Source organism: Leptonotus elevatus, chromosome 11, assembly GCF_054856555.1.
Source record: "Leptonotus elevatus isolate MCC_2025b chromosome 11, RoL_Lele_1.0, whole genome shotgun sequence".
NCBI classification, from domain to species: domain Eukaryota; kingdom Metazoa; phylum Chordata; class Actinopteri; order Syngnathiformes; family Syngnathidae; genus Leptonotus; species Leptonotus elevatus.
In genome coordinates this window covers 10,450,683-10,472,027 of record NC_141249.1, presented here as the reverse complement: position 1 = coordinate 10,472,027, position 21,345 = coordinate 10,450,683, and the positions used below count along the sequence as shown (strand labels likewise).

Genomic DNA, 21,345 nt, shown 5'->3' with positions numbered 1-21,345 from the left:
GTAAATATTTATTTTGTTATTAGTGTGATTAAACATTTGTTTTTCATTATGGAATTCAAACATCTCGTCAGACTAGCATTACAGATTACACAGATGTGTTTATTTATTTCATGTGCTCCAGTGACGTTCCCAATGCAATCAATGCAATCAATCATTATTTATAAGTAATCCTTTTCTACACAAACTTTATTGCCAATACGTTGAACCCATTAATTGTAAAAAAAAAAAAAAGAAGAAAAAAAAGGATAAACAACAATAATTTAGAATTTTTGCTGGCATTGTGTTGAATTAATTCATACATTTAGAAATAAAACATATTTGTAAGTATTTATTATTTGTTCAAATCATGTATTTTATTTTAAAAATGAAAAAGTTTGCTATTTTGTTTTCTTCGCCTATCACCGTAACCTTTGCTGTAAACTCTCGCGATAACTTGAGGCGGAAGACACCAAACGAAGTAACCGTGTTATGCTGACAGTAGCGATGGGAGGATAACGAGCTTTTGTTTGTTTGTTTGTTTAGTTTAGTTTTGTTTTTGTTTTACACACAAACTACTACAAAGAGGGTTGTGGCGTTTTGTTCTTGTAGCGAAGACCCCCTTTTAAAGCGACATTCATGTTCTTTACTTCACATTGGTTGCCTGAAGACTTCCAGCTGGTGAATCGCATCAGTTGGTCGGGAGGGTCCTCGTCACCCTCTGCTCCCTTCACGTCAGCTCTTTAAAAAAAAAAAAAAATGACGGGAGAGAAGATCCGATCCCTTCGGAAGGATCACAGACATACGAGTCAGGACGATGACTTGCTGGAACCCGATGAAGAGGCAGCCACCGGGACGTTCACCGCCTCCAAGTCAAACAACAAGAGCAGGGCGAGTCGAATCTTCAGCAACCACAAGTTGGTCAAGTCGGCGTCCACGCAGCAGCAACTGCAGAAACAGAACCAGCACGTCAACGCCAACAACACGCTGTCTTCTACCGATGTCGTTGACGACGACAACAAAAACCCCATTATCCGAAGTGGACAAGACTTTCCGGTCCACGAATGTGTGTTCAAAGGAGATGTGCGACGCCTTTCATCGCTTATACGGACTCAAAACATATCTCAGAAGGACAACCATGGTGAGTAGAGCTGTGTGGCAAAACCAACGTGAGGGGAACGTCCCAAAAACACATCGTGTTCAACTGTTCAAGTCGAGGCAAGCTTTCAACTTGGGCAATTACAATTGTTTACAATAGAACACAATGTAATTCATTAATACATAAGAAAAAACATAATTCACAAATGTGGTATTAGTAAAAGTCACTATGTTACTAAGCATGGACAACATGAGGTTAAAAAACAACAATAACAACTTAGTTGTTTGGTAGTTCTTTCTTTTTATAGGTAGGCTTAACACCAGCAAAAGTACTTTGCTTGCTTGCTTTCTGATATAATGTGATTCCACAACAACCATTAAACCCAAAACACCTAATCGACTTAACAAATGAAGAAGAAAAAAAACCAAACATATTACACACAGTATATGCTTGCATGGATTTCCTGGTTGTACTTAAGGGCCCACATTTCAAAAACATTGAGGTTAGTTTAATTAAAGACTCCAAATTGTCCATCGTTGTGAATGTGAGTTTCAATGGTTGTTTGTCTATAGTATATGTGCCCTGCAATTATGTTGCGACCAGTCGTGGATGTACTGTAACCCGCCTGTCAAGCAAAATCACCTGGGATATGCTCCACCTCACCTGAAACTCGAATGAAAACAATCATAATAAAAAATAAAAAAAAGAAAGAGTGGATGAACGTAGAAATACAGTGTCACGTCTAAATTTAAACCCCTGAATGGTCATACAGTTCATAAAAATATAATATATATTCTTGGGAAGAAAATATAAATTCAACCTAAGAATGAGGACAAGTGGTACAGGAAATAGATGGATGGAATTGTTTTTAATGACCCGCAAAATGGAAATACACTGACTGTACTGTATTAGAAACGCCTTTCAGTAAAATGCAAATCTCATTAGGCCTATGATTGGTGTCCAGTTTGTGATGGCCTTGCAGAGTTGTGGAAGTTCCACATGACAGCACTCATTTGGCAAAGTCTGCTCGGATAAAAACAGGATTTCCGACCAAACACACCCTTGTTGCTCTTGTCTGTACTGGAATGCGGCCTGTCCTCATCACAGCTCAGACTACAGCACAAGCTGGGGTCAGACGTGTGTACATCTGTTTGCTTGGAGCTCCAACTTTCTTTTTCAATTGTCAAGCGTCCGTGTGAGTCAAGAGTCTTCGGATCAGATTCCACTGCAGTCGTCCCGAAACCTAATGCGCCCATCACATTACACAGGGCCTTTACATTTACTCATCTCTCTCATTCTTGGTGCAATCACTATTACTTGAGGTAGATGATGAATTCACATTGTATGATTCAGGGTTGGACTTTCCCTGTTAATTCCCTGTGAATCTGTATTCTTTGGCATACCAAGACATTTTGGATAATTGTATGCTTCCAGCTTTGTGAGAATTATTTGGGGAAGGCCCTTTTGTGTCGCTGCAAGACTATGCCCCAAGAAATTGGTATGAAGAACTTTCCAACTAACACCTTTGGGATGAACGACAAGATAATTTGTGAGGCAAACTCCCTCACAATATAACTAAATAACACAATTAAAATGAGTTTAATTGAAGGCAAGACCACATGAGTCACCTGTGGGCCTGTTTAAAAAGAGCTCACCGGTGATGGGGACATTGTGATTTTCTAGGAAAGTTGTTGAAGTGATCCTAAATTTTTTTTTTTAAATAACATACTATTAATAAAAGTAATTTGAGCACATTTGTTATTTCAGAAGTGTGTGTTAAACTGGTAGCCCTTCACACCAATTGGTACTCAAGTAGCTCCCAATAAATAAAAAAGGTATCTGACCTCTATCCTATGTGTATTTGTTCTAGTGGTTTTAGATAATAGATTGATGGGTGAAGCATGAAACATAATGCTGAAAGTACTTGACATGTATATGTGAATAAATAGCACAAATGGCAGGATTTTAAAGTGGTGTCTGTTGTTGTTGCTTTTATTTGGGGAAAAAGTAGCAGTGACGCGCCGGCCATTTCATCGAATTATTATCAAGATGGCTGCTGACACAATGTACAGTGTTTTGTTCCCATTCCATTCATAAAATTCCACCGTAACGTGGGTGTGACAATTCATTGTTGACTGTTTTAAGCTCCTCTCTCCACAAGCATACAACTTGATTGTTTAGCACATTGAGTTGCATTGTATTGTATGAAAGGTGCTTTATAAATACAGTTTGATGAATTGATTGATACAATTCCTCACTATAGGAGGCCTAGCGCTACCCCTTTTTGTGAAATGAATGATTAATAGTTGTTTCCAGAAATATTTGTCTAATATCTTAACACTTAAAGTGCCTGTCGTGACATCTGTGTACTGTTCACCTGTTTGCCTAAAGCCCTTTTGGACTTTTGTCATCGTATTGGTTGGACGTGTTCCGCTTGTGTTGTCGCCCTCACTGGGAAGGCTTTCTGCAAAAGAGAACCTACTTGCTCTGGAATGTGTTTGCCTGCTAATCCTAAAAGAAAAGCTCTGAGAGTGCTGCTTGGTTTTCCCTCTAGGGATGCGCCAATGCTTATTTTCCAAGAATGCATTTCTAGGATGAACCCTTTGCGCTTCAGTGTTGAGTTACTAATCTCACTTAACAATCCGTTTCCTTTTTGTTAAATGCACTGACTGTGCAGTGCTTTCACAGCTGTGCTTCTACTAAGTATTGGAATGGGCAACGCATGATTTTTCTACTCCGGTGAAGTAACTTGACATTGTCATAGTCTGTTTTTACTAAATATAATACATTTGTCTTCTGCCTTCTCCAGGAAACACACCATTGCATCTGGCTGTCATGATGGGAAACAAAGGTGAGTTGGTTACGTTTATATTCATGCCAAGTATTCTGGCTGCTTTGTCAGATGTTCATCCATGTAACAATACTGTGAATATTTATATATTATATATTTACATTTATGTCGCACCCTCTTCCCCAGAATAAAATGTAGTTTGATGTTCACAATTAATCTGTTATGATCTATCAAGCATGATGAAACGATTGAAATGATTTTCGTCTTCAGTTGACTTGCTGGAGTTGGACTGAAAGCCAGAGTCTAAAATATTAATTCACTGCCCATCTGATTGTGCAAGTAGGCCATGGAACGCACTGTTGAAAAATGTATCCTCCATTTTTATTTATTTGATTTTTTACAGCAGGGAACAAATCAAGCATGGTTACACGTGCTGGCCTTCAAATGTGTTCTTCCACTGGAGCACAGCTCGCCATTGATTCCACTTTTCCACCACGTCCTGAACAGAATTCAAACAGCAGAGTGGGATTAGCCACTGTGGAATTGATTGTGCTAATGAGGTTGTCAGTCTCTTGCCTTGAGCTGCTGCCATGTCCTCCAGAGATGCTCAGATTAGACAGATGGAGGGCTACAGCATGGCATCATACAGTAATCGCCGGGGTGTGGCTGCCCTGTTGGTGATGGCGAGACTTTGTTTGCCTGTGCAGGCCTCTGTGTGCCTTTATTAACTACCCCACTCAAAACCCCTGGGATGTACAGGTACATTAAAAATGAATGAACAAGAGCACTCAGTGAGTTCAGACGTCCACAAAGATTTAAGCGTGTCCCCTTTGAAATTATTATCATCTATGATCTTAGTACCTAAAAGAAGTTTAACGTGGAAGTCAACCTTAAACATTTCTTGACAATAATGTTATATGTTGCCTCACTAGTTTAACATGACATTCTGATTAATATTACATTTGTGGAATATGAGTTATGCAGAAAAATCCAGCCGTTTTTTTATCCATTTCAGGGGCGGCCATTTTGCCACTTGCTGTCGACTGAAGATGACATCAATGTTGCTCAGGTCTCAGGCGGCGACCAATCACAGCTCATCTGCTTTCTGAAGCTGCGCTGTGATTGGTTGTTACCTGAGACATGAGGAACATTCGTCGGGTTTACATGGAGACTTTTTAGTCATTGTGATTGAAATCATTTCGAATGAAGATCTCTGGTCACCTGTTTACATGTGGCGTGATCCATTCCGATCTGCTGTTTATATGCTCCCCCATTTAATCAGATCAGCCCCGTGGCAGCCGCGGGACGCACGGACATCGATCATGTGATTTATTAAGATGGAGTTCGTCATTTAGCGCAGTAGTTGTGATAGTGTTAACACTTTTATTGAAGTAACATCTTGATAAAAACAAGTTTCAAGTACTTAAAAACAAGCTCTCCCCTCGCAGACAAGCTCTGGGGAGACGCTGCCATTTTAGTGGGTGGAAACAATGACGCCAAGACGCATTTACGTCAAGACAGAGCCTTTTCATTCCGATTGAGGTGATTATATGGAGCATTTTTATTCTGTTTGGCCGTTTGGATTCATTCTAATCGGAATATATGTCTCCATGTAAACCATGTATGTATTGATGTCATCTTCAGTCGACAGCAAGTGGCAAAATGGTTGCCCCCTGAAATGGATAAAAACGGCTGGATTTTGCTGCTTAACTCATATTCCACTAACGCAGTATTAACCAGAATACCATATTTAGACTAGTGGGGCTGCATAGAACATATTATTGTAAAAAAAAAAAAATGGGTTGACTTCACCTTAAAAAAAAAAAATCCAAGGTTGAATACTACATATGCACAGCTCTTCATATATACTGTAAACAAATTGATGGGTCAAATGTGATTTTATAAAATGCTCAATTTGGATCAAATTTGAGAAATTGTGCCTTCTTGGCATGCAGCATGTGACTTTTATTATATATGATATTTTTCTAATCAAGTTCAGAAAACTGCTAAGGTGTTGTTGAGCCTGCAGAAAATCATGTATGTGAGATCACTATTTTGCTGATGGCTAAACTACAACAAACCCCGCAGTCATGATGTCGCTAATTTAATTTCTAAGCGTTTCTTTGCAACAAACGGACGGAGCTTGTAATACATCTGTGGCCTTGGCTCCTGGAAAATCATGATGGGCATTTTTAGTTAGAATGCTTTCACGCTTTGTTTACAATTAGTACCAGCATAGCAAACTGAATACAAACGTGGTCTGCTGATGTTATACCAGCAGCATAATTACACCAAATTAGGGTGGGGCGATTTCCGCCGCATTATTAAATTATAAGCAAAGTATGATTCTGAAACGCTGTTCTGCATTTGCTGACCCACATATATTAGTTAATACGAATTCCAAGTAAATTCTGCTTGTCATTGCTGTGTCAATAAAAACTAGCTGTTCTGCTGTTTAGGGCAACGAGAAATGGCTCTCAGGGATTACGTAACGTGTCGTCTAAATGTTGTCGTTACACAATCATTGGCTAGCATATGTAGACGAAAAGCTTCAGGTAATCTGAGGCTTACGTCAGAGTGCACGTGTGTTTTCTGCTATCAGATGCTTGCTTCATCCCTGATCTGAAATACAGATGTTTACCACAGCTTGGGGCACAGATGTTTGATGTTTTACTTCTGATATAAAAACCTCATGGCAGCTGCAGTCTGATCTTCTGGAAACGCTGCAGTGCTTCCTAATTCCATTAACTGGAGACCACCCTTATGGATCGATGGGCGGAGTAAGACTCATGGAGCCTGGAGCTGTATCTCAAATTAGATTTAGGGTAGATTTACAGGAGAATGATCACGTTGTAAGTATTTTCAGTAGTTATATGAGGGCGCTAATGAGATAATTGGGTAATTCTATGCCAAATCTTCTATTGGGTTTAACCAAGCAGATTTTTATTTGAATGAAACTTGGTGTGCTTGTTGGTAGTGATGGCACAACAAACTACAGCTCAAATTTTTGGTCAATTGGAGCAGGGTTTAGGAGCTACGGACCACCGAATTGACATTTCCGTCAAGAAGGAACATGGCCGCCTTCCTTTGAACACTTATATCTCAGGAAATACTGGAACAATCTTCACAAAACAGCCGATTATGGTTAGAAAGGGAATTTAACAAGGATTCCAAATCTACAGTGATTTAGAAGACTGGTGCATTTATTGTATTCATTTGACTGGTTTTGTGTTAAACAGTATTGTATTATATTATATGTGTATATATGTGTATTTCAATACAAGGAGATTTAAAATGTATCCCTCTCCGTCATAAAGAATGCATGAACGCCCGACCTTTTTACTCATCTATAAAACATAGATAGCTGTGGTACTTGTCATTTGTGGTACCATGTTTTTAAAGGTGTCATCGTTTGGGATTGACAAATTTGGTTTTGGACAGTGGCTTGTAATAGTAGTTGTACTAATGCTGATGTAGAAACACTTTAAGTGCAACCGCTTGTATTGAGTCGCTGTACTTTTTCTGCCTTAATGTATCTGCCTTAGTGCTCATTTAAAAAGGTGGTGGAAGAGCTTTTAAGATCCAGCGAGTTCTGCCTCATCAAATGAACACTCTATTATGCGTTTAGCAGATGACTGCACTTTGTTGCTTAGTGTTCCGCCAATGAGCTGTCTCGACGCTGCCAGTCTTTTAATAAGTGACGTCATCACGACAAAACTGCCAGCTGAGCCTGATATTTGGGCGGGTGTTGTTATTTTTTATTTTTTTTTACTGGCTGCTCACAGAGCAGAGGGTTATAAATCTGGTTTTACTCCTAAGCCTAAATATGAGTTTTATTTGTTTGTGTTTGTATTTGTAATGTGTTTGCTCTTTGCGTTGTCTTATCCCCATGTGTGTTCAGCAAGGTTATTTTAGTTAACTAAAACTAACTAAAAAACTCAAAACTTAAGTTCAAAAAACAATTTCGTTAACGAAATAAAATAAAAACAAAAACTAACTAAAACTGCATTTTATGTTTACAAAACTAACTATAATTATAGCAAAAATGTCCTTCATTTTAGTCTATAATAATCAATTTAATGTATGAGCCTTTGGGGATGATTTATTTTTATATTAAGCGAAATAAGGACATTTGAAAGTGTGTCACACAAGTGACGTCATCAACATGGTGTTTTTTAAATATTGCGCACAAGTAATACACACTTTTAAAAAACAAACTAATACTGAAACAAACTAAAACTAAACCAAAACTAAGCATTTATGAAATAAGTAAAACTGATACAAACTAAACCACCCTGAAAACTAATTAAAACTAACTAAATTTAAAAAACAAAACTCAAAACGAAATAAAAACTAACTAAAATGAAAAATTCCAAAACTATAATAACCCTGGTGTTCAGTTATAGGACACATTGTCATCCATGGATGTCAGTCCTTTGTGATGTTCTCTACTTTCTGTTCTATGTTGATAGAATAGAAAATAAATTGCATTCATAACAGGAAGAGTGAAATAAAAAATCTAGAACAACATTTTTAGGCCTTTTTTTTTTAATTATCAGAACACATGTGTGACAACTCATTTCCCCAGAGCAAAAGTCACATAAAAATACTATAAATAACTATAAAATGTAATAATCTAAAATAAAAACAATTAAATCAGGTACTTTGAAAGAGATACAACAGTACCCCGCTTATTTATATGTTGTTTTTTTACATAACCTATCCTTTCCTATCATTGTATAATCTTGTTGGAAGGAAAAACTCGCATTCGGTATTCACGATTTTTGTGCTCTTTCTAAAATGGCCTACAATGCCACAACATGGCACCAAAGCATTGTCTTAATAGGATAGGAACTGATCTCAAGAAAGTATGTTTAAGTGATGAATCTCGACAAAGGGAGAAAGTATGTCGGTAAGGAGGACTGCGTATTGACGTACTGATTCCTTTCCTCCTCCAGAATGTGCCCACCTGTTGCTGGCCCACAATGCACCAGTGAAGGTGAAGAATGCTCAGGGATGGAGCCCCCTTGCAGAGGCTATTAGTTACGGAGACAGACAGATGAGTAAGTATCAGACTGTGTGACACTGTGCCGCCAGATGACGATATTTTATTAAAAGTTGTTCACACTCAAATTGAGTTTTGCGCAGTGAAAACAGTTAAGAGCAACAGATGCAAATCCCCCAAAATTCTCCTACACATTTTGCTGCTGCCTGCCAATGAGGCCAAGACGCCGCCCAGCCTGTTTTGAGCATGACAATTCCTCAAGGCCCTCTTTTGGTTTGTGGATGAAAAGAAATTTGTGGGTTGTTTTTCTCTCTCCTCACCTCCTAACCTGGCTGGTTAATCCCAACCTCTAACCCCCACCCGCCACTCAGTCAAGTTCTTGAATAGTGTCTGTTAGTAGAAAATTTACATTATTTACAAAAATTAGCTACACCTGTTGTAATTGTAGCAATTTAAATAAACAAATATTGGCAATGTTTGGGTTTTAAACGGGTTTTACCGAATGTTTGAGAAACTGGAATTTTGACATTTCTGCCACCATGACATAAAAAAGGTACTTTAGGAAAAATGACTTTTCCCTCTGTAGAAATGAAGTCTGTGGCAAGCAGGAACGTACGTACAGGAATAAAAATGTTTGTCTGGGCTTGTCGCCCTTTGCAAACACCACATTACACAGAACTGCTAATAGCAGGCGGCATTCAAACTGTAATCTGAAGCTATTATTAGCATAAGACATTTTATGAAAGCTCTTATTGTCTGAAGTTATTTTTCACCAATGTTTGTGACCTACATTTTCAGCAATCTTGTTTGGATGCCTACTGAAATAAAGGAAAGAATCGTCCCGTAAATAAATGTCATAGGTTTTAGTTTCAGAGGTTTGTCAGTTTGAGCCCTGAGTAGCTTTCTCGCCGCACTGCTCTGCTGTCAACTTGGGCTCTTTAAGGCAGACTCAGACATGTTGTTGAGATGCTTATGCTCATAGGTGACAGACACTAATTAGTTGTGGTAGTTGATTAATTTGGCCTCAGGCTGGCTGCTGAACTGCAGTTTTTTCAGAGGAGACATCCTAAATTTACAGAAAAGCTATTCTGTAGCTCAAACTGTAGGTTAATGTTGGCTGATGGACTGTTTTAATATTTGAAACATTCAGTTTTGTCTGGCATGTTTGGTTGCATCCAAACTCCCAGTTGAGTGAGTTCACATGATACCTGTGTCAATATTGACTGTTCTCAGGTTCTGGGATTAGTGCCAACGAGGACTTAAGTAGTGATGGACAGTCTACCCAGAGTGATCTAAACTCCATTTTCATTAGCCGGTGCAGTTGAATGATCTCCTAATTACTTCCAGGAAAGTGTCCTAATCAGTATAACAGTGAATTGGTGTCAAGAGAGTGAGTTTGGTTTTATGTTGTGGCAGTCTGCGGACTAGTTCTCCGGTGGTATGCGGCGGCTGGGACTGGGTTGTCCAGTCCGTGAACAGATTCCTCTGACCTTGTCCCACTGAGTGGTAGTGAGACGATCAGGAGGAGCCCCAACTGGGCTTGTCCACACTCATTAGGCATGCGGGTCATAAAGGCACCATCCTGTTGCTTTATATGTGTGTGCGTTTTACTTGCCAGCTTGCTCAAGCTGACGGCTGCACTCACTTTGTGTTGCCTGGTGGGATGTACAGCAACAGGGTCAACGTCTTTGTGTAAATTCTTTGGCATTTGTTATTCAGCCCAAATTGGATATAAATGTAATGTGTTGACTCTGTTGAGTATGATTTTTCTCAACCCACAAATATATATATATATTTTTACAGTTTGTGGCTCCAGAATTTTGGAGCCATGTTGCTTTGCATAAGCGGTTCAGATAATGGATGGATGGATGACGGTTTGTAATTGGGATGTAATGATAGTGGCAATATTGCGATATTAAATTGCCACAATATCGCCATTGTCATGTTATGATATTTAAAGAAAAGGCCAGATTGCTTTCCATTTGTGTAGTTCCAGCGCCCTCTGGTGGTTAGTTTATTAGTGCAGTTCAGTTTTATTTAAGCATGTTTTGGCCACTTACATTTAAGACCTATCCTATTCGTCAGATGAAGGAAACGTAACATATTTGAGTTCCTCCACAAATGGACGTGATTCACAATGTGTGTGTGTATTAGCAAGACAGTGCTGTATTATTAAGTATTTTAAGTGAATGTAAGTCATTCATCTACATATGTCATGATACTTCACGGAGTTCACGCCACTGAGCCAATAGGAGCACACGACAACAAAATGACTGGTCAAGCCTATTTCTTTGTCACTGCTGTTATTATGTACAAAAGTACAATATTGTGCTTTTTTTTCCCTGATGTGAGTTTTTTTCATTACACAAAATTGTGAGTTTGTATACGGTATTGTGACTTTTATATATATATAATTTTGTCTTGTTTTCCGTGTGTTGTTCAGTAACGGCGCTGTTGAGGAAACTGAAGCAACAGTCCAGGGAGAGTGTGGAGGACAAGAGGCCAAAGTTGTTAAATGCACTGAAAGAGGTATGTATTTCCTTTGACACTTTGTTACTTTCCTCACTTGTTGTCGTCCTCTCCTTTATAAACTTAATATGACATGGAGCAGTTGACAACAAAAGTATATGTCAGTGATTATTGTTAGCATCAATTTTGAATCAGGCAGTATGCATGCAGGCCAAACCCTTTGCATCATGCATCATTACACTTGTAGCTTCATAGCATGATGTTATGGAGGCAAGATGACAAGCGTAATTATCCGGTGATTTCAGTTTCCAGGTCAGATGTGTAATAGTGCACCCCCCTAGAGGGACATGGCGCAGATGGCCAAATATGAGACCTCGATCCCATGTACTTAACTGAGGCATGGACTCACCCTTGAATTTCCTCGTTGCCAACGTTGGATTCTGGTGAATGATGCTTCAACTAAACCCATGGTGGTGATGATAAAGAGCGAACAATCCCACGATTGAGCATCATTCCTCGTCAGTATCCCGTGAACCAGTTAAGGCTCGCTGTGTTCAGGAAAAGTCTATTTTGAAGACCATGCCACATGTAGGGCAGTTAGTACTATGCGGTATCCCAAGTAGAAGGTTTATGTCAAATGTACTGCCCGTTATTCTGCTTTATTATTCTAATTTCAAATAATAATACATTTCACCTTTTTCAACTCATCTAGTTTAACCCTCAAATGTTCTTTTGCAGCTTGGAGACTTTTACCTGGAGCTTCACTGGGACTTCCAAAGTTGGGGTGAGTCAAATTCACTTGCATCACAGTTGTGCTGGGAATTATTTTTTTCTCTCCTGCTTTACTAGTATTACAGCACAAAAATATACATTATAGCACCAAAACAACAAGCAATGCAGCCCACAAGACATGTGTCAACATAATAAAACACATGGTTAGAGGAGAGGAAATATTTTTTCAGTATTGCTTATGTCAGCTTGAATATTCCATTTGACAGCATATATGTACAATAAACGAATGCACACTGGTCTGAATCTTTTTTTTAAGGGGTAAAATCAAAAGCAAACAAATCACCATTTCCAATTCCTTTTACTGCAAATGACTTAAATATTTAACCTTTCAGCTATGCATTATTGTTGGTGTATTTACTACTACTGAAGCGTTAAAGAGGACAACTGACCTCATTATTGAATTTGTCTTCTACTACAGTATAAGCATCCCCCCCTCCAAAATGTTTTAAATGTCTTTCATCTTCCAATGTTGCAGTGCCTCTGCTGTCCAGAATTTTACCCTCAGATGCATGTAAGATCTACAAACAGGGACTCAACATCAGGCAAGTCATGTCAGCAAATGTGAATCAACTTAATAGAAGAAATATAAAAGTCATTGCACAGTGTACAATGATTTCACTTTAAATCTGGATGTGATGTGCAGCTTCCCACAAGTTTTGCTTCTGTACATGTCGTCTATAGACTGGACACCACCTTGATAGACTTCACTGATATGAAGTGTCAACGCGGTGACCTGAGTTTCATCTTCAATGGCAACGCCATCCCTTCGGAGTCCTTTGTGGTGCTGGACAATGAGCAGAAAGTCTACCAGCGGATACACCATGAGGTTTGTGAGGCAGTGTGTGTACCTTACACCCATTAGAATGTGAGGCGATATGATTCAAGAAACGGTAAGGAAATGGTTATGGAGTTCTTTACGAGCATGTTTGCCCCGCACTTTTGTGCATTTTTTTCAGGTACACTGGCTTTCGTACACGTTCCAAAAAGATGCATGTTAGGTTTATTGAAGATTCTAAATTGTCTATAGGTGTGAATGGTTATTTGTCTATGTTGCCTCTTGTTTAAAATTACATGGGCTGGGCTCCTGCTCACGTGTTTGTTGTACATTACATCCCAGTGACACATTTCCAAATATTAAACTTTTTTTTTTTTTCCCGCGATTTACAATCTTTACTTTTAAAATGTAAAAATAAAAAATAAAAGATAATGTAACTTTTTTTCATTTTGAATGTGCAACAAAATTTGTACAGAAAAAATCACGAGTGTGTCCTGGCTTCGCCACCAATATTACACACCACTAAAATATTGAACTTCATCACAGGAAATAGTATCCCACTTGCTTGTGTTGATTGACATCCACAGGAGTCTGAGATGGAGACGGAGGAGGAAGTGGACATTCTGATGAGCAGCGACGTGTACTCGGCCACGCTCTCCACCAAGTCCATCACCTTCTCCAGAGCACAAACTGGCTGGCTCTTCAGAGAAGACAAGACGGTTGGTAGCAGCCGTCAACATCGTTGCTGGAGAAAACTGAAATATTGCTCCCTTTCCATAGTTGAGTTGATTTTTCTATCTCTAGGAGAGAGTTGGAAACTTCCTGGCCGAATTCTACTCTGTGAACGGCCTGGTGCTGGAGTCCAGGAAGAGGCGGGAGCATCTGAGCGAGGAGGACATCTTGAGGAACAAAGCCTTAATGGAGAGTCTGAGCAAAGGAGGGAATCTCATTGATCAAAACTTTGAGGTGAGTCACAGCTTAGCAATCAGGACGCTTGGCAAAAAAACACAACTTATGACATCATAGAAGCTATACTACGGTTTCCCAGTGTATGCTTTTACTTGCATACGAGTCATATTGTTGTGTACTTCCCATGACATGTCATAGACGGAAGCCTCGTTACTAAGAGTGATCCGTTTATCGACAGAGAAAATGTGTGTCATTTAAGCTTAGCGCAAACATACAGTTGACCTCATCCAACCGGTCCAGCCTTGCCCTCAAGTGACCTTTGAGCATCTGGGGGCAGGCAGGGCATGAGTGTCAAACAAAACAGCCTTATGTTGCTCCTGCTGACGTACAAAGTCAACCTTAGGACCTTATAACTTAACAGCATCCATCTGTTCAAATTGGAATTTGGCTTCTATTGGATGATAGCAAGAGAGATTGTAGTGATTTTTTGTTTTGTTTTATAGTTCCCAGGTGTCTGATCACTTGCCTGTGACATGCTTTTATCAAAATACCCCAAGGATTTAGCCTAGAGTAGGGTTGCAAAATTCTGGGAATTTTTTAAGTTGAAATTTTTCATGTGTATTAATGGAAATTTATGGTTCAAACTCTAGAGTCATAGTTGACTATTTAAACATCATATTTCTTGTGTCATGTTAATAAACTAGGGATGGGCATTTTTAGGCTTTATTTCAAGGTATTGGTACTTGCAACACTAGCTGATACCAGTACCGTCCATCCTCGTGTGGACGTTTTACAATCTGGAATGTCGAAATTACAATACAATAAAGAAATCGCCATTGATTTCATGCAATTTTAAGAGAAAATGCTATTTTGGGGTATACTGTATAAGTCTTTCTTTATAGTTATCTGTCATTGCTTTTTGGGGGAAATGTTATGTATCAAATGTACCAGTGGTTTCAGCACTTGGTATTGGTGACTCGTCAATAGTTGAGTACTCATAATGGTATCAGTCTGAAAAAAAGTGGTATCAAACATCCATAAAATAAACGACTGCATACCCCACCCCATGCAGTATACTGTTCAAAAGGGAGTTTTGTTTCCACGACAACTGGAGTTAATTTTAATTTGTTTTAAAAGTTTTTTTTTTTCTAGTTAGTTAGTTGTTATTAGTTGTAGTGTTCTTTTGTTTTATGGAATACAGTGTTTGTAGAGTGCACAATTAAAAAAAAAAAACAACAACAAAAAACAAGTGACTATTGTATAATAAAGAAACGTTGACTTCAATTCTCAAATGACTGACCTCACTTCTTCTGTAAGGATCAACACAACTACTGAAATAAAAAATATTCAAAATGAACCCTGAAAATTCATGTACGATATTAACCGACAAAGATGAAAATGACAACATGTTGGCTATAACTATCGTTAGTTTCAGGCTGGCAAACGTAAGATGTAGTTTCAGTCAGTTTCACTTTTTTAAAAGGAGTAAGCGGTTAAGAAAATGGATGGATGGAAAAACTTTTTTGTTTTTCCATTTTTGCTTGATTTTTATTATTGACAGTTTTTGCTAACTACAATAACACTGTTTATTACCTTTTTTGATTTTGGCAAAATAGCAGTACGTAATTGGGAATTGGGGCCGTGCACGTACATTTCTGCTGATGGGTATCAGATGGAAAAGAATGATTTTTAAAAATGTTCTTCATTTTTAAATGTCATAAAGTGACAAATTAATTCAAAGGTACATAAGCCTTATAGTGTTTAAGACATTCCAGTCCGATGTCAGGACTATGGCTATCTCTTGAAAGTAACTCTGGACCTTCACTCAGCCTAGCTGATCATGTCATGGGCAGAGAAACTCACTGGGTTATGTAAAATAGCCTCACTGTTATCTAACAATGGGGCGGAGACTAATAAGAAACCCAACTATATATGTAAGCAGATAAAATCATGTCGCGCTAAATGAACGTTTACATACCACATGAGGTGAAATCACATCACATTGATAAGCAGTTGACAGCTAACGTGAATTTAGCTTTTATTTGTCTCTCATCAGCCTGTGAGGAGACCATCTCTAACCCCCCCTCCAGCCAGCAACATATCCTGGGAAGAGTACATCACTGCTGACAATGGAAAGTAGGTGTTTCGGTTTCACTTTAAGGCTTACTAGACCGCAGTCAGCTGGGATAGGTTCTCTACATGGCATGAAAAACGGATAGATAGATGAATTTCCTGATGCTTTCCCGAGCAGCCAGAAAAAAATTGGGGAGAGACAAAATTGGCATTTCAAAACCTCATAAGACATTGCACTAACTTGTTTGTTGTTGCGCATCTTGGCTCAGAGCTCCTCATCTTGGCAGAGAGCTGCTCTGCAAGGAGAGCAAGAAAAACTTCAAGGCCACCATAGCCATGAGTCAAGATTTCCCCCTCGGCATCGACTCGTAAGTCCAGAAGATGAGAAGAACATGAGCATGTTGTAAATGGGTCATTGATGGATAAGAATCTATTTATTATTAGCTACAAATTAGAAAATCTATCATGGGAAGCTTTCTACATTAGTCGCGCTAAATGATGGTTGGTCGCACCACATAGTTTCAACGTAAATCATTAAGTTATGAGGCTAAAAAAATAGCCTTCTAAACAAAGCAAGCTAGCTAGCCACACAAGTACATTTGTAATGACAATATATATTGGTTAGATAAAATTAATATTAATTATTTTTTCAGGTCATACCACATGATATCCAAATATAACCACTGAAAAGCAATTGCTATAAATGTAACTTTTTGATATGGTTTTGAGACAATACAAACTTGATAGCTGCTCCCATGTTGTCTTGACTGGTTTGTGGATGCTACAAACTCCTGTCTTTGAATGTATTTCAAATTTAAAGTCCCAAATTGGTCATTTATTTTTGATAATTCATAGAATGGACAAATTGTATCCGTCAATGACCCAAATATGACCGTTGAAGTCTACTTGTGTTGCGTCCGAGTGGCTCGATTGTGACATCTGACACGGTGCTTGTTTCGCCTTCAGGTTGTTGAATGTTCTGGAGGTGATTGCACCCTTTAAGCACTTTAATAAACTCAGGGAGTTTGTGCAGATGAAGCTCCCGCCTGGCTTTCCTGTCAAACTTGGTAAGAAAACAAACTTGCATAGCCAAATGACATAGACTAATAGTGTTTTGTTTCTCCTGAGCAAATGATATAAATATAAATAATTTGTGTCAAATTGTTACCATCATAACAGCTACATGTGGTCATGTAATAATAATAATAATAATAATAATAATAATTTCCTAGAGAAGTCTTAGATCATGTGATCAAATTAGATGTGCATGTACAGTGGTGCCTTGCATGCTATAGATAGATGAACAATATATAAGCTATGTTTTAAATACACAATGTAATTCTCTCGGTTTTATGTTTGACAGTAAACTAAATGCTTGACCGTTCGTTGCTTATTATTTCAATAAAGTTGAAGCACAGACTGGTGAAATGTTGTCTTCTTGCAGACATCCCAGTCTTTCCTACCATCACAGCCACCGTGACTTTTCAGGAGTTTCGCTACGACAGCTTTGACGAAACCATTTTTACTATCCCCAGCGAGTACAAAGAAGACCCCAGCCGCTTCCCCGACCTTTAACCCGCCCTTCAACGGGCTAGTGGTGCGGGAGGATTTTTATGAGGCAACGTTACACTACAAAAACATCAACTCTTCCCCCGACAACCTATGTTCCCTTCTCTCAACCTGATGGCCGTCTCCACAGCCAGCTGGAAAAAAAAAAAAAAAAAAAAAAAGTAAGCCATGTTTCCACCAAGTGGGATAGTAGATTGCTTGATAGTTTGACATTGTTGCAGTGTGACACAATGTAACTATTTACACAACTGTACTGTATTCAATGGTAAAAACAAAGCACAATTTCTGTCCTTATTAAACCAATCAAACAAATCACATTGCGTTTAGCTCCACCCATTAGGTACCATAACCGCTGTGGCAGGGTGTGCCCCCAAAAAAGTGGCAGTCACTTTTTTAACAAAGAAAATGCAAGCCAAACCGTTCTGCTTGGTGGAAACAGGTGTGTACGTTTGTAAGGAGCGTGTGTGTCAACACTGATAAGTGTGTGTGTTTCTGACCTGCTAACACGCAGCAATCGTACAGTACAGTTGTACATAAGTGAATATGAATACACCTCTTAGCTTTGTAAGAATTTGTCCCTTTTTTATGTGTTTAACATTTAGCATTCATACGCATTAAAAATTAAAGTTACTGTACAGGGTGTTTAAAAATAATAATTATAGTCTAATAATGTAGTAAATTCTCACATTATGGTATGGTTTAAACAAAACGTGTCAAAACTAACTAAGTTTAATCTTAAACTTGAGTTTTAAGTTTTGGGGCGGGGGGAGTTTCATGGTAAAGAATACCATTCACAATGAAAATGCTCAATATGTCCAGTCAAATGAGTGCAATGTGTATTTAGGAAAGTCCATTAACATTAGAAAGTAGATTTGCATGAACGCTTGAAACTGCCAATGTGGAGTTAGCATTTTTGACTAGAAATACGTTTGAACAGCGTTCAATGAACGCACTTGTAGGCTAAATAGAATACGTTTGAATGTATTTGTAGGCTAATTGCTACAAACAGAGCATAATTTCCCATAATGCCAGGTGGTATTACTGCCGCATGTGTATTATGGAAAATATGCTATGCTATGCTATGCTATGCTATGCTATGCTATGCTATGCTATGCTATGCTATGTAGCATTTAGCTTACAAGTACGTTCGAACAACTCGACATTTAAAAATGTTGACTACACATTGGCAAGTCTACACTTCCGTAGATTTGGAAATAAGACCAAAAAAATAAGAGGAAAAAGTTGAACTTGTCATGCGCGGTACGCATATTGAACATTAAAGATTTGTGATATTGATTATCTACAGTAAATATGTTTTAATATGCTGGATTTTTGTTTAAGCTTATTCTCATAATGAAGCCTATTTCATTTTGTTTAGGACATGTAGTCACTCACTTTCATATTTCAAATGTATTTTCTTTTCTTTTTTTAAACCCTGTACCCATATTGGATTTTGTTGATCTGTTTTCATACAATTCACTAAATCTTTTGGCTTGTATCATCTACTAAGTTTTTGCTTTCAGTTCCTAAATGTACAACAACTCTCAACCTTAAAAGGTGGCATTTGAAATGTTCTTACTCTGAGTCAAAATGCTGCAGTTTTTTTTTTATGGTATCATGCAGTCTGTTTGATGTTTCTTAGGTCACCTTTATATGCTTCAAAACTGGAATTGTGTATTGAGTAGCTGTTGTAAGAAAGGAAGAATTGTTTTGTATTGGTTTTAATTTTACACAAACAAAAGCCGTTCTGCACAATCTGTACATGTTCTGACACTTTCTTCCTTTGAATGTGTCCTCTTGTGCTCAACACGTTATTTCTATTCCCCCCCATGTTGTCACATGACTTGATCCAACAATATATTTGGATTGTAACATGGTGGAAGTTGCTATTTTTGTATATATATATGTGTTTTTAATGAAAGAGTATCAATTAATTCTCTGGTTTGTTCTTTCGAGAAGAATGTGAATCAACAGGCGACACACATACTAGATGGTGACAGTTCGCACCAGTTTTATTAGTTTCCTTTGGAAAACATCACACCTGAATGTCCACTTGTAAAGGGCTAGGAATGTAAATGGCACCGGGTGTGTGACAGTAAAAGCTGAAGTGACGAAAAAGGACAAATCATTCTGACATTTCATTGAAAACCAATATCAAGGACAAAAAGTACATGGCTTTTTAAAACCATGGTCATGTTTAACATATGTAGTCCTTTATTTTACACTTGCTCTGTTTTGTTTAAAAAATGATATCACATATTGTACTTCGATTGATCAGGCACAGATACAGTAATATGTTGCCTACACTAAAGATAGCCTGTAAATGGTGATCTTTGTCACTCATTTCTGTCTTCCCGATGGTGATCATCTCGGTTGACTTTGGACATTTTGGGGGCGTGGGCCTGGCCTCTGCGTCTCATCGAACCCTTTGGGCGATGATGCGAGTCTGAATCGCCATTCCTCTCGTCGTCGTCCTCCACTTCCTTTTCACTGCCAATTTGGAAAAACTGATAGAAATCATAAGATCAGTAACTAACAATATTTGAATGATGAACAAGTTTCAACACGTTTCCTGTCCTGCAAGTGTAATACAGTATCAAACTGACTTCAGTGAATCCCCACGATGCATTGCACTTCTTACCGGTTGACACTACAAGATCTCCTTGCACTGTTGGGTGGTGTCTTTGACCTCTTATTGGACTTTTCCGCCTTCCTGGCTCTGTATGCACAAAAGTCAACATCATGACATTGTGTGATTACATTTCGTACACTAGTCCATGAATGTCATGCCAAATTATGGAACTGTTTTGGCCATGCGAGTGGTTAGCATGTCTGCCTCAATGTTCTAACTTCTAAGGCAAAATAACTTATTTTTTGGTCCCTTGATGCTTACAACATGAAAGATATCAATCACAGGCAGACCATTTGACGGTTTTACAATACTTCGCCCTTAAGTGTTTAACTTTGTAACAGAGGAGAATAATTTTTTTCGGGTTTTGTCTTTATCTTTGTCTTACGTTGTAATGTATTGTCTGGAAAATGGAATATATTTTTTAAATCCAGCAAAAACAAACAAAAGCAAAAACCATCCATCCATTTTCCGAATCGCTTATTCTTTAAAAGGGCTAAATCGCCAGTTGTGGGTCCGACCTAGATCTGTTGCTACAGCGGCGGCTTCTGTCACGGGAGTGGGACCTGAGACCTCCTCCTTCGTGGGTTCTTGGACCTCCTCCTGTTCCTCGAATGGGACTTCCTCCGAGACGGTCGAACGCTTTTGAGGTCGGAACTCACACAATCCGAGTGAGATCAATCTGATTTCTAGTGATGGCAAAATGAAGCTTCATAAAGCATTTGCGATATTTTTTGACTCCTCTAGATGGCACTCATGATTCAAAGATGCAATGCAAATGTAATCCATTTCCATTGCACTTGCCTTTATCTTTAAACCAAGAGCACCATCTAGAGGAGTCAAAAAATATCGCAAATGCTTCATGAAGCTTCATTTTGCCATCACTACTGATTTCCTACTTTCCTCAAATGTAGCATTATTTTTCCTCGGTGAAAGAACGCTCTCCGGTCATAGAAACGCATTACCATTTGGATTGTGTAATTTGATTTGTGATGATTATTTTGATTTGAAAATGTGATTAAAGCTTGACTACTCTAACAATATGCCTGGTTTGTATGCTAGTTAATTTTTTAAACAAAATAGACGAGTATATTGTTGAATTTAAAATAGTAAATAACAATATGATTACATTGTAATATTAGTCATTTAAAAAATTATAAATTTCACATAAAATAGTTAATGTATGGTTCCTGAACGTGTCAATCTGATCTCACCCACGAGGCGGGGGCATTGCATCATTTTAGGAAGAGGCTCCCTC

The 21,345-nt window shown here is 38.4% G+C and overlaps 1 protein-coding gene across 1 annotated transcript; it reads left to right on the top strand.

The window, feature by feature from the left end:
* The first annotated feature begins 444 nt into the window (after window positions 1-444).
* Window positions 445-19,786, top strand: LOC147165774 (ankyrin repeat domain-containing protein 13C-like). The gene is made up of 13 exons (XM_086089589.1): window positions 445-1,117; window positions 3,885-3,926; window positions 8,825-8,929; window positions 11,315-11,400; window positions 12,079-12,124; window positions 12,608-12,674; window positions 12,814-12,958; window positions 13,495-13,626; window positions 13,712-13,873; window positions 15,873-15,952; window positions 16,159-16,257; window positions 16,856-16,956; window positions 17,334-19,786. The coding sequence occupies exons 1-13, from the start codon at window positions 736-738 to the stop codon at window positions 17,462-17,464; spliced, it is 1,578 nt and encodes a 525-aa protein (XP_085945715.1). The 5' UTR covers window positions 445-735; the 3' UTR covers window positions 17,465-19,786.
* Window positions 19,787-21,345: the final 1,559 nt, after the last annotated feature.

Coding starts and splice junctions, on each gene's coding strand:
- LOC147165774 (XM_086089589.1), top strand. CDS start 736: ATGACGGGAGAGAAGATCCGATCCCTTCGGAAGGATCACAGACATACG. Junction 13,627..13,711: donor TCTTCAGAGAAGACAAGACG/GTTGGTAGCAGC, acceptor TTCTATCTCTAG/GAGAGAGTTGGAAACTTCCT. Junction 16,957..17,333: donor TGGCTTTCCTGTCAAACTTG/GTAAGAAAACAA, acceptor GTCTTCTTGCAG/ACATCCCAGTCTTTCCTACC.